The 13,049-nt window shown below is 33.6% G+C and overlaps 1 protein-coding gene across 2 annotated transcripts in view; it reads left to right on the top strand.

Moving 5' to 3' along the window:
• Window positions 1-911: 911 nt before the first annotated feature.
• The window catches only part of LOC120347712 (cilia- and flagella-associated protein 74-like), a 38,845-nt gene continuing 26,707 nt past the window's right edge, over window positions 912-13,049 (top strand). The window contains exons 1-13 of one of the 2 annotated variants that reach the window (XM_078118075.1): window positions 912-1,081; window positions 2,484-2,579; window positions 3,397-3,514; window positions 4,485-4,688; window positions 5,462-5,635; window positions 6,857-6,953; window positions 7,356-7,493; window positions 8,159-8,295; window positions 8,763-8,856; window positions 9,696-9,860; window positions 10,812-10,913; window positions 11,847-11,942; window positions 12,460-12,636. In XM_078118075.1, the coding sequence (XP_077974201.1) occupies window positions 1,018-1,081; window positions 2,484-2,579; window positions 3,397-3,514; window positions 4,485-4,688; window positions 5,462-5,635; window positions 6,857-6,953; window positions 7,356-7,493; window positions 8,159-8,295; window positions 8,763-8,856; window positions 9,696-9,860; window positions 10,812-10,913; window positions 11,847-11,942; window positions 12,460-12,636 (1,662 nt within the window). In that variant the 5' untranslated portion in view covers window positions 912-1,017. The remainder of the gene's footprint in view (window positions 1,082-2,483; window positions 2,580-3,396; window positions 3,515-4,484; window positions 4,689-5,461; window positions 5,636-6,856; window positions 6,954-7,355; window positions 7,494-8,158; window positions 8,296-8,762; window positions 8,857-9,695; window positions 9,861-10,811; window positions 10,914-11,846; window positions 11,943-12,459; window positions 12,637-13,049) is intronic. The other variant, XM_078118076.1, reaches the window with a different exon arrangement.

Here is a 13,049-nt window from a genome sequence, read left to right as displayed (position 1 = left end):
TACCACATTTATTTTGTTAGTTTTATAACTTTTCTGTATTACCATGTTTATTCAAATTGTTTGTTTGTATATATAGATGTTAACACGAACAATTGCTTAGTCCATTTTTTTGTTTTGTTCGTTTTTTTTTTTTTTTTTTTTTTCAAATTTTGTTTCATGAATTTTAACCACTTCAAATAGTCATATTTTACTGTGAACTTATCAGCGTAAATTTGGAGGGAGCTGACTCCGATGACCGCATGGTCGTATCGCTCCTTCCAGTCTATACCGAAAAAAGTGTATTTTTTGTTACCATTATTTATTGTTACGTTTTTTTTCCTTTCTGGTTGACGAAAATAAATCTCTCTCTCTCTCTCTCTCGGATGAACCCCATTGGTTACGATACTGCCACTGCGCAAAGCTGATGACGAAATGAAAAAAAGATCCAGTTGTATTATGGATCAATTATACCAGTTGTGGTGATTCGATTTGCAGATATAAACATTTTTAAAGTAATCTAATATCGAGGTTTCATTATTTTTTTGGTTTGTTCATTTCTTATTCTTATGGAAGCAAAAACTGATAAATTCAATCTATCTGTTACCATGCAGCTAATGCAGTTTTCACCATTTCTGACTGACTCCCAAGCACTTCTATCCCTTTGAACATGCTTTGGAATTTCGCAAAGAGAATTTTGCTAAGAAGAGTTTCACAGTAAGTGATTTATTATGAATGTCTCCCAGACCTTTGATCCTAGAAAAATCCTTCCTATACTTTACCGTTGAAGATTTCTGATGCTTATTCGAAACTTGAAAGTTGAAACAACCAAAGTCGTTGAACGCGACAATCCACAGTTACAACTTTACCGAAAGATGGCGGTCATGAGCAATAATATTTTGATTGACCGAACCGGTGTTTATCGTCATTGGAAACGTAGGATCGCTCGTTCCGTTTAGCGTTATTTAGCATCATCAGGTCTTCTGTACCGTTCCTGTGGGTTCGTGTGTCGGTTTGTAGAGCGGCAATATTCGAAGCAAAATGGAGGAGTACCGGTATACTATGAATAACACGGATTTGGATCTTGACATGGACGAGGAATCTGGTAAGTTCTGCAGTCATCGGACCTGTACCAGCAACCAGTGTACAGTGTTAGCCCAGAAGTCACAATTTGTTGGGGTTCTTGGTTTCATGATCGATAACTTTTGTTATTATGTTAGTAGATATGTATGCGTATGTATTTAAATGCCTTAATTTTGTATTTTTGTAAGGTTCGTAAAAAAACGCGGAACGCTGAACAGAAAACCAAGCAGTCACTGATAGACTATATATGAATATTATTTTGTTGTTGAAATGAGTCTTTTCCGTTCAGTATTCTGCGCAGTTCTCTAATTCCGAGAATAGCCCCCACATAAAAAGACATCAGTTATAACAGCGATTGCAAACCTCTCCTTTACAAGACAGTCTGAGCCCCCATACCGGCAAAAATCCGCAAACTGGCATTGCGAAACAAACTAAAGGAAGGGAAATCTCAAAACGTCACCATTGTATTCTTCGGAAAAAAAGAACCTGATTCACGGAAGGAAAAATTTATTCAAGAGTTTTCAGAGAAAAAAAAAAATTTTGGTCACATTACGCCGGCGCATGTCGCGAATAATTTAGATTATCATTAAGACAAGCAGGATGCGATCTGACTCATCTGTCATCGTGCAAGATAGCCTTGTTTCAAAGACAAATTGAGTGTTCGATTTATTGAACCGAATGTCGGGTTATCTTGGAATTGGTGCCCGACTGGTATTTTATGCTTAGTTTTATTACTCAGAGTGAATGGTGGCAACGGTTAAAACATAAAATCATTACTCAGTGATTCCATCATAGTTATATTTAATGGCTTCTACCACTAAGTCATCATCCATTTTTAACTGGAAATTACTAGTTAGTAATTGAAATTCAATAATCGTGAAGTGAAACTTTGTCAAAGCGCATCTATCATGTGTATAAAAGATCATAGTGGTGGACACCTTTTTTATATGACTCTTATTTACATTGTCCGCTCCAATTGATGTTCTGTCAAAACATCCACTGATATCTAGCCAATATCAAGGATCATAATCTTTTTGGTCCGGGATTGCAAACAAAGTCGAAAACTTTACCCACAACACCATCTTGCCTGATTTGGAAACAGCATTGTATTAGTGGTGAATATTTCCACCAGAAGATTTCATTTCTTCATTGCTTTGTCATCAGGTTTGATTTGATCTTTGAATTGTATATCCAAATGGTGGTGTAGTTGTTGATTTTGTTAGACCTAACAATGATGGTATCTCACTCACAGGGTGAAAGTTCAAATCCCATGTACACCATCTCACCCAAGGTGTAATAAATTGGGAAGACAATGCCGAACCGGGAAGATTTCAGTCTTTTCCATAAAAGTATCAATGACTGCTTGTGCATAGGCTTGTTTAGAGCAAGTAGCCTATTCAAAATTATTCTTATTACATTTTCAGAGTCAAATTTTGACATTGATGCAGAATTTGCAGATTTGTTCAGCGAACCAGAAGAGGAATATTTTACTGATGGTTTATATACTGAAGATAATGAAGGTATGTTTATTAACTATGCATTAGCACTTTTTTACCTTCACAATGGGTCTTCAAACTTTTTTCATTATGTCATGCTTGGCAAGGCCAAATATTTTTGCCAGCCCCTGGAACTAAAATAAAAATAAAGTAAAGTTTATTAATGCAGAAAATTAGATAATAAATACATAAAATTGACAATACTTTTTATGAGACTGATGTGCTCACATATTATTGCACAAAATATCGTTAGAGTCTTAGGAAGGGGCATTGGATAATGGGAGTTTGAGAACCGCAAAACTAGAATAAACTATAATATGGCTAGAATTCATTGTTCTGAAAATAATATTGGGTTGAATCAAAGACATTTTGTGACCTTTTCAAACATCTACTTTCCACTTCTACTTAGTACATTGCACTGATGGTAAAGTACAATATGACAATAGCAAAAAGTAGGCTAGGTATTGAATACAAACTAAGTGCTGTAGAATTTTCAGTGGTTGAAGATTATTGTTATTGCTAGAAGGCTATTTCTTTAATTTGTACCTATATTTTCTATTAATCCCTCGATATTTTACTGTTTAATTTTTACTCATGGGTACACAGCTTTTATTATCCCTAGCGTGACGTGTTTTGCTTCACGAAAGTGGAAGGTTTTTTGGTAGAGGTACGATAAGTTATTTTGTGTCCATATATTCGAGCATTGCTCTCTTGTTTTAAAAATATTACTCAATTAAATGAGAGACAATTTTCTCTGCGATGAACTCGTGTGAACCACCAAAAAATTATAGCAATCGAAAATCGAAAATTTTTATGGTATCTACATTATTATTTTTTATAGAAAATTCAGGTGTCAGTGATATCCAAGCAGAAAGGTCGCAACTACTCTTGCTTCGTCGTCATCTTGATATGCTGCAAGAAAAAATGAAAAACCAGGAGTTTCAAGTGTTAAAAGCGAGGTGCATATTCTTGACGAAATATTTAAAAGTTAAAAAATTGAATGCGAATTAGTAACTCTCGCTATATTTCAAAATTTTATGCTGACATATTGGTCAGTAATGTATGAAATATATAGCCTAATTTAGCTGAAATTTGGAATTGCCGAAAATTTAAGAAAGTTGAGTTTGTTTTAAATTTGATTGTGATTAATCAGTATTCTGTATTATACTAGTATTCTTTATCTGTAGCATTCAATTCACTCAAATTTGTCGGTGTAAAATGCAGATTTTCAGAATTAACCAAGTATTGAGTACACTCATAGTTATTTATATCCGATATCATTGTTTCTGTACAATTGTTTTCCGATGTTCAGACCAGACCAGAAAATTTTTCATAAATGTAGGAAGCCAATGATTAAATGGCCTATCTTAACATTTCTACAATATAAAATTCAATCTCTATGAATACAATTTCTGTGTTGAACATGTTCCATTTTAGAATATTCCATTTGAAAATAATATTTTAGAATGTATTTGCAAGAAGTGACTAACAATTAACTTTTGTTCATTCGGGTTTAAAATTTAATTTAAAACCATATTATATTTAATTCTGCACCTGAATAGGTTTAAATCAAAATATTATTATCAGGGTTTTTCAAACTGTTCCCGGGGCTCATTTAGGGGGCCATGGATCGTTTCTCTGGGGGCCGCATGCAGAAGCCTTCACTTGACCACAATAATTTAAAGTAAATTGACTAATTTGTTAAATTGTTTGTCCATAATGCATTTATTTTTTTATTTTTAGTTGCTGGCTTTTATTATTAACTTGGAAGATAAGATAACTGATGGAAACCTCTCAACAACAAAACTAATTTTTTTATTGAAAATCGGGGGGCCACAAAGTGTTGAGAGTCTTTGAAAGAGGGCCACAGTTTCAAAATCAAATACATTTTAACTAGAATCTATGTTCAATATTTGATTTTGATTTTAGAGAGGAACTGAATGCATGTCGTACTAAGATACATGCCTTAACTGAAGAACAATTGAATGTGAAGGAAGAAATGGAAACCATGAAATCTATTGGAAACAATGCTTCCTATTTTCGCTTGTTGTCACAGATTGAAAAATTGTCGACTGAAATATTAAATGAAAAAGATGTTGAAACAACTGTTAAGGCTAATTTACAAGCAGCTGAGTGAGTATACTATTCCATGTTTTAAGTGTTTCACAAAACAAATTTGAGATGTGGAAATATTTAGTTTTATGCTTTCATATCATATAGAAAAACCTCTTTAACACACTAAAACAGTAGTTTTATTCCCAAATGTTTCACAATTTTGTTCTGAGGAAAGTTCTGCGGTAACAGCCATTATTAAAAATAGGGTGCCATCGAACTCACAATCCAGTTTTCTCGGTTTTGCGAATTTGTGGGTGCAATGGGCTGGCCTAGATGTTTGAGCATTAGTCTTGACTGCATTGTCATTGCAGGTTTCCAGGTCAGCCCGGGTTCGTAACCCATGCCATCATCTCACCCATTGTGTGATAAATTGTGCTGGTCCTTCAAAAAATGATAGCCCCATACCTATCAGTGGATATCTGTTGGCTGCTTGTAAAGGGCATTGTTCCGAGCAAAAAGCACAAATAGGTGACATTTAAAATTTTTTTTTATACCCTGGTCGATGTGTAGTGTATGAATCAGAAGCTTAACTAGAGGGGGGGGGGGATGTTGGGGGTCGGAACCCCCTCTTTTGAAATGAAAAAACCCCACTAGCTGTTACACGATTTAACTTGTCAATTAGAAATTTCTGAACCCTGACGTGAAAGAATTACAATCAGGGCTGAGAAGCCGGAGCCGTGGTGTCCTGTTGGAGCTGGAGCCAAGCTTACCGTAATAGCTGGAGCCAGAGATACCAAAAATTTAGGCTTCAATTGACGATTTTTAATTGCAAACCTTCAATATACCTTCAGGCTTGCTCTATCGGAGGTAGCTTTAGAACAACGTCATTATATGGATTTGGGTGAAAAAGTACAAGAACAAGAAAAAAAAGTCAACGATCATAAGCAGATGATGGCACAATATAGATTGTTGAAGGAAAATGATGGATTGATGCAGCAGAGAAAATTGTGGAGAAACACTGAGAGGTATGACAACTTTAGAGCAGTATTTTACAAACCGCGGGCCTATTACGACCTATGTAACGATTTAATATCGCCCGCCAAACTCAGATGAAATAGTTTGACACTTTAGGTTTTTACCTTTTGCGTCATAGATACAGCCAATTGTTACGAATTATCACACCCAAAATTCATCACAATTCAATTATACCCGTATCTTAGTTATTCGTACCGGTATCGATCCCTTGCGAGCGTTCTCTTCCGACTCCGCAAATATCTTCCCGCTTCTAATTTTGGCCCTCAATCTATCAAATTTGGTAACCACTGCTTCAGATGAATATATTTCATACAATAAATCAATTATACAAACAGAGCTACTGGGTTATGAAATGACTGATACATCATGGTTCAGTATACATTTTTCAATCAGTTGGTGAAAAAATTCAAAATTTACATTATTTTTAGCATCTCAGATTTAAAATGACATGAAATATTATTCCAGAAATACAACTACATTATGAATTTCAATTCTGAGGTTAGTGAGTGAAGTCATCAAATCAAAACTCATTTAAATGGCTATATTATGCTCTTTGATTGGGTTATTTTGAACCAAGTAATGTACGTTAGTTATAACAATGTTCAAATTTATCAATTGCAAAAATGAAGTACTATAATTGAGATGCATATTACTTTAGTCCAGGAGTTCTCAATCTTTTGGTGTTATGGAGTCTGTGGAGAGGTTGACTCTTATTTACAAAGACCCACAATGAACTTATAAAAAACATAAAACACATTGTCATCCACTGATTAATGTTCCTGAATAAATTGAACTATTTATTCACTTTATTTGATGACCCTGGATGTATTTGCTGCTTAGTGCTTTGTGTTTGCTGTTGTCAAATTTGTTAATGTCTATATTGCTTTTTTAGACAGTTGCGAAATGAGCAATGTCAGTATTTTAATAAGTAAACAAATAGCTCGCGGAGCCCCTGGGTTTCTCTCACAGAGCCCTGGGGCTCCGTATGGAGCACTTTGGAAACCAATAATATAGGTCATCCGAGTTTCAAGTAGAGTTAAGTCTCACGGACAGTTAGTTAATGATGAGTCCGAGTCATTCCATTTGATGACTCGAGTAACTTTAAGTTTTTGATAGAAGATGACTCGCATTCAACTCGAGTCAAGTTCCTGGCTCAAGCCTTCTCAACGCTGTTGAATACTGCATTAAATATTGATTTTATATGCTTTCAGATTATACAACCAACAAATACAAGATGCTCAAGTTGCATATAATGAAAAAATGCAAGATGCTCTTATTAACAATACCAAGGCTAGACAGTTTCTGCAGGTATGATTTTTGTTGTAGACTTTGTAGGCAAATTGTAGTACAATAAACCTGTCTGTATATTGGAACAACGTACAGAGCTATAACTAAAAATGGAATAAATACTAGAAATGTTGGAAACAAACCGGCCTCTAAACTAAAACAATTTGATTCAACACTACCAGGTAACAATTAGGGTTTCTTCTCACTTATTTTAAATCCAACTAATTTAATACTAAATATTTTTCAGTTTAACAACAAAAAACATTCAAAGTAACAGAATTTTTAGATAGCAAATTTGGCCGACACGTTGTTTAATGGTTTTGTTTTCGATTTGAAACATTAATAATTTTGAGTTCATTTGGAATTGGACCACTCTGTCTAGCCTAATAAAAATTGCAATGACTTTACTTTCACTTTTAACAGCATTCATTAGAAAAGATAAAACGTAAACAAAATGTTCAAGATTATGCCGCACAACAATTTATGGAGAAAAAAATGAAAAGTATAATGGAATTGAAGAAAAGTATTTCATCAACACATGAGAACTTGAAAGCATTACAGGTAATGTCAGTCCTAATTTGAATTTAACTTATACATCTTATGACTTATATAACTACTAATGGATTTTCTTGAAACATCATTATATTTAAATTTGACTAAAGGTATTGTTATTTTTCAACAAATGTTGTAGAATGAGTCAGGGTTAAGCATATTTTTCCTGGGGTTCGGTCGTATTTTCAAACTGGTTGGATTTTTGGACGAAATTTTGATGGAATTTAAATTTTATTGGTGTCAGAATTGGTAGTGATAGAAAAAAATATTTTTACGGAACGTTATATTAAAGGAGGCTTGCATATGCCGAAGAAAATTTAATTTTCTCAGGGCTTGGAGTTGTTGTCGGAGTCGTAATTTTTGACAATACAGATTCGGAGTCAAGTTCTTGCTACTTTACAAGAGTTGTAATAAATTCAGCAGGATATGCCGATCTGAAAAGAGTGACATACTTTCAAATAGTATACTCCATGTTTCAGTATATGCTTGTCTTAAGCCATACTAGCAAAACTGATTTTTGTGAACTGATTTCAACTAAGTAACTAACGATTGTTATTAGATAAAAATTCTTTCAAATTTTTTTTTATTAAATTTTATGTGTCTTTGTCTTTCATCTCTCAGTGAATTTTTATTGAATTTGAAATATTTTTTTTGCTAATGTTTCCTTGTTGTAGGCAAGAGACAGAGCTCGACGACGTGAAAAGAAGTTGGCGGAAGATAAAGAGAGATTACATGTTTTAAATGAAGGTGGAAATCCTGATCAAGTCATTCTACAAAGAAAAAAATTGATTGAACAAGAAGCTGCAGCAAAGTTAGTTTGTATTTAATATGTATCAATAAAAATATTGTTCTAAGTAAGAATGCTACAAAAATTAGTTTTCATGAAAATTGACATTCATGTGTTATGTGAGAAAGTTTGATTTTTTTTTTTCAGTAAGCTCATTCTGTGGATATTTTTTAGAAGCAGTGAATTGAATATGAACTTTTTGTTTGTGTATTTCTCTGTGGGCGTGAAGGCCTAGAGCAGGGGTCCCAATCCTGTTATGGTTGGTGGCCTTCTTTCCAAGGCTGTTAGCCACCCTGTTGACCATTCCCAAAATACGAAGAATGAAAGCATCACGCACACTCTACTTTTACTTTAGCAAAGCCGATGGCAACACAATTGGCGTCTCAGTGTTGTTTCTTGGGACTATTAGAAACAACAATACCAACTTCTAATTGTTACTTATTACTCAAATTAAATGCTTTTCTCAAAATCCTACTTTCTATTCTGACCAGGGCTTTTGCAGAGAAACAGAACAATGCACACATTCGTATTGCTGAAAAAATTCTGATGGAAGAAAATCGAATCAAACAGAGGAAAAAGCAACAGGTTTATAACAAACAGTTCAAATAAAGTACATCCATACTGAATAATAATGATTGCTCACTTTTGTAATATTTGAAATAAATTCATCAATAAATCACAGTTATACATATCCAGACAAAACAAGATATAACTGCAAAGATAACCAACCGTATGAATATAACAATTGCTGAATCAAGTTACTATTATGAAATTTGAAAATAGCAGAGATGGAAAGATTTGGTCTGTCTTATCTTGACTATTCAAGCCAGGGGCGTGAAATAGTTTTGTTTGTGGGCCCTATATAACCAACTTCTGACATTTTTCTCAGCCATACAAAAATGTGAATGCGGCTAACGCTCAGCCTTACAGTAATAAAGGCACCGAGCAAAACGGCGGAAGATTTAAGACAGCGACAAGAGCAAAGAAACATTATGTATTTTTACCCATTTGAGTGCATTTTTGAACATAATGTATCAGATAAGAATTTTTTGTATGACGAGGAAAGATCTGAGTGTTGACAGGGTCCACGTTGAATGTCTTGGAGGGCGATGTTGTAGCCCCCGGGCTGCATGTTGCACACCCCTGATCTAAGTCAATTGATATGGTTGAATTCTGGATACCAACCCAGAACACAAATATACTTGCTCTTTCGTGAAATTCTGTCTGTTATTGTCCTTTATCACTCCAATACTAGCTCGTTCAAGCATCCTTGTTGCATTCGTCACATGCCAATCCGAAGTAGACAAATAGACAGGGCTTACAGTTTAATACAAAACATCCTAGTACCCTCTGTAACAATAAGTAAATTTAAGTTAGTTTATCCACACTTTTTTACTTATATTTCTTATTTTCTCCTTCTATAGCCACAGCTATGGTCAACACCGCGAAAAGAAAAACAAAAAGAGCTTGGACCTTTGAAAAAGAGACCGGTTACTAACAGAATTCAACTTGATAAAAATGATAAACCTATATTTCTTGATGAAATAAGGGAGACTGAATCTCATCATGCCAGCACAAGATCTACGATGGTTTGTTAGATTGTTAATCAAACTAATTCTAGATATCTTTCACTTTAAGTGTTAACATCGAATCAAGTCATCTCGTCATTTACTAATTTTTGATTCAAAATTAGGGTTGTCAGTCGGAAAATAATATGTAATGAATTCTTTTGAATGATTTATATTTTTGAATATTGCCTTAAACTATGAATATATAGCAGTTTGAAGCGCACCTTTTTCTTTGTATTATTTTCAAAAAAAACTTTTTTTGAAATTTTAAATTTCACCCTTTTGTCTTCAAACCCTTGGTATGTCGAATTGTAAGTAGTAAAATCTGTCATATATCACCAATTTTTCTGCAAATCAGATATATTCAAAATATTCATAATATATAAAATAATCTCTACATGGAATTTTAATTATAATGCTCGAATATTCAAATACGAAAATCTCAAAAAATATAGCGAGAATGATGTTCAAATTGATTCGACTATGTCTATAACTATTCGAAATTTTTAGAGTTGAATGATTCATTTCAGTTGGATTTGAATCAAATCATGTGATCATATTTTGATTCATCCACTTCAATCTTTGTTTATGTATATATTGATTCATTAACAATTGAATAAAAACTCTTCCAGAATACTCAGGTTGACTGGACTTATGCTTGCTGAATACATGTAGCATTTTAATAAATGTTATCCATCACAAAAAATATCACAATGAAAATTCTCAGACAATTTGTTCAAATTTATTTCATAAATAGTTTTATAAAATATAAAAATACGAAATTTGTTAGACCATCTAAATATCATTAATATTTGGATAGTATTCACTTTTGCATGTTGTAGGATTCAAATGATTTAATATTTGAAAAATTGACATTAATTATTTTTGTCTCATGTCTAGCCTGTATTAGAATAGTCATCAATCATATAATGTGATAGTTTGTAATTTTGATTGACGAAAATTACAATTCAGCATGATCATACAATTGAATTTACTAACGAAGATGATGATTCAGAATTAACATCAAAATCAAATACTTTATCTAGTCCAACTTCTCTCAATGAAAGATTACAGGTATTATTGCTGTTTTTTACACCTTTCAATGTTTATATTCGATCTTTACATTATATACTTTAACGGACCATAAGGCGCACTGTCAATGAATTGCTTAGTTTAGGGTTTTGTTCGTACATGAGGCACGCCTTTAAGACGCAACTGGCACTGGTACTGATTTGGAATGTAGGCAATGAAGCATAAAGCACTACCTGGTCCATACATAAGTCGCAACGGCTTGTAAAACACACAATCGATCTTGAAGAAAAAGAAAATTTACACTTTTACCAACTCTTGACTTAATTCTGTTGACAAAATTGCAAGCTGTTAATTGTCTGTTGAAAACACTTAATGCTTTGTGGCGGAAATTATCATCATTAGAAGCAGGGTGGTGTGAGGGTTAGAATTTTTCGTAGCTCAAAACCTTGGCTTTTAGACCCCCAAAACTCTAATGAAGCCACGTTTTCCGGTCAGACCACTAGCTGATACGTCCTAACTTGGCAATTAGAAATTTCCGAACCAGAAGCCCCGACCCTCTTTGAAAATTCCTGATTACGTCACTGATTGGAAGTCTAGAATTCTGACTTCAACTCCGAAGAATTCAAACTCAGACTGTTTTATTTTCTAATCATCTTCATAGAATATTAATTAAGCTGGTGATGACTAATATTAACTTTATTTCTTGACTGTTGATTATTATGTTCTTCCGATAAATTATTGTTTGAGATCATGAATATTATTTTTAACAACTGAATGATTAATCGATTCTGATTTCATGATTACATTCTTTCTAAAGCGTTGTTTATATTTTACTAGTTTGGAATTTTCTGGACAGTTTTAAAATTCATACACAATTTCAATAACGTAATAAGCCAACATTGATTATTATTGAATTTGCATTTTGATGTCAAGTATTTCCAGTTTGTTGTTTTAAAATATCTAATTATTTTTAAGTCATTAGCTGCTACAAGAACAGATCACGGAAAGGGTGAAGGCCTAGCAAGACCAGAGTTTCAAGGTTTATGGACAAAGAAACACAAAAACTATAAGGTAGCTACTAGTCAAATAGTAAGTTACTAGTAACCAGCCAATCACATTTACAATGAAATTTATTTATTATAGAAATTGCATTTGAACTATTGTCATTTCTTCAAAATGAACAGGTGGGATCATATGGCAGACACTTGCCTCTAATTTAGTTACTGATTCAGGTTATAGATATAATAATCTTATTGCAGATGTATAAATTGGCAACGTTAACTGTCTTTAGCTCACGAAGATAACAGAATCCTCTCTCATATAGTGACCAATAACATGCTTAAAGCCAGACTGGAGGCAAATGATCGGTGTATTTTTATGCTCAGTGCAATAAGCGAAAAGACAAGCAACACACTCATTCGGATCAAGAAACTTTGACAGTTTGTTTGCACTATAGAATGACTTTTTAAACTCATTCTTGGCTGCATAACAATCACACCCTGTTTTTAATGAATATGAAGTGCATTTATAGATCATTTTGCTAAATTATTGTTGTACCTAAATGGGTTTGTTAATAAAAATTTCAAAGGTTCCGAACGATGATGCCGTTGTTCCTAAACCAGTTGGTGGAAGTAAAATGGAGAAAGCTATCCTCAAGAAAACATTGGATAAACATCGTGCCGGCATCACTGTAAAACAAGTAGCTGCAGGAAGAGAATTTGTTGGTCAACCATTTTATAGCAAGCCTGATGTTATTCATTTTAAGGTTTGAAGGTTTTATACTTGATGATGAATTGAAATTTAGATATGCAAGCCCATTAATTTGGAAATATCGGATGTAATTTAACAAGGAAATTTCGAATGCATTTGTTTTAAATGGGGTTGGAATCTGGTTTGAAATCACAAAAGCTCCTGCTCCATATCTCGAGCCATAGTATATTTAAACTGCTGCTCCAGCTCTGAAACTGGAGATTCATTTATTACCTAAGAGCTGGGGTCCAAATTTTGGCTCCAGCCATTGAGGTTTTGGTATGACCACTACTATCAGTCCAAATGCACTTTCGCTAAAGCATGACCCAACTATTAATTATGATATAAGAGGTTCAATATTTCAAATTCAACTTTAAAAGTATACAAGTTCAACTTGAAACATTTAAATCATTATAGGAAATTGAATTC

The sequence above is a fragment of the Styela clava genome, chromosome 11 (assembly GCF_964204865.1).
Source record: "Styela clava chromosome 11, kaStyClav1.hap1.2, whole genome shotgun sequence".
NCBI classification, from domain to species: domain Eukaryota; kingdom Metazoa; phylum Chordata; class Ascidiacea; order Stolidobranchia; family Styelidae; genus Styela; species Styela clava.
The sequence above is the reverse complement of the archived record's forward strand: the minus strand, read 5'-3'. Positions and strand labels throughout refer to the sequence as shown.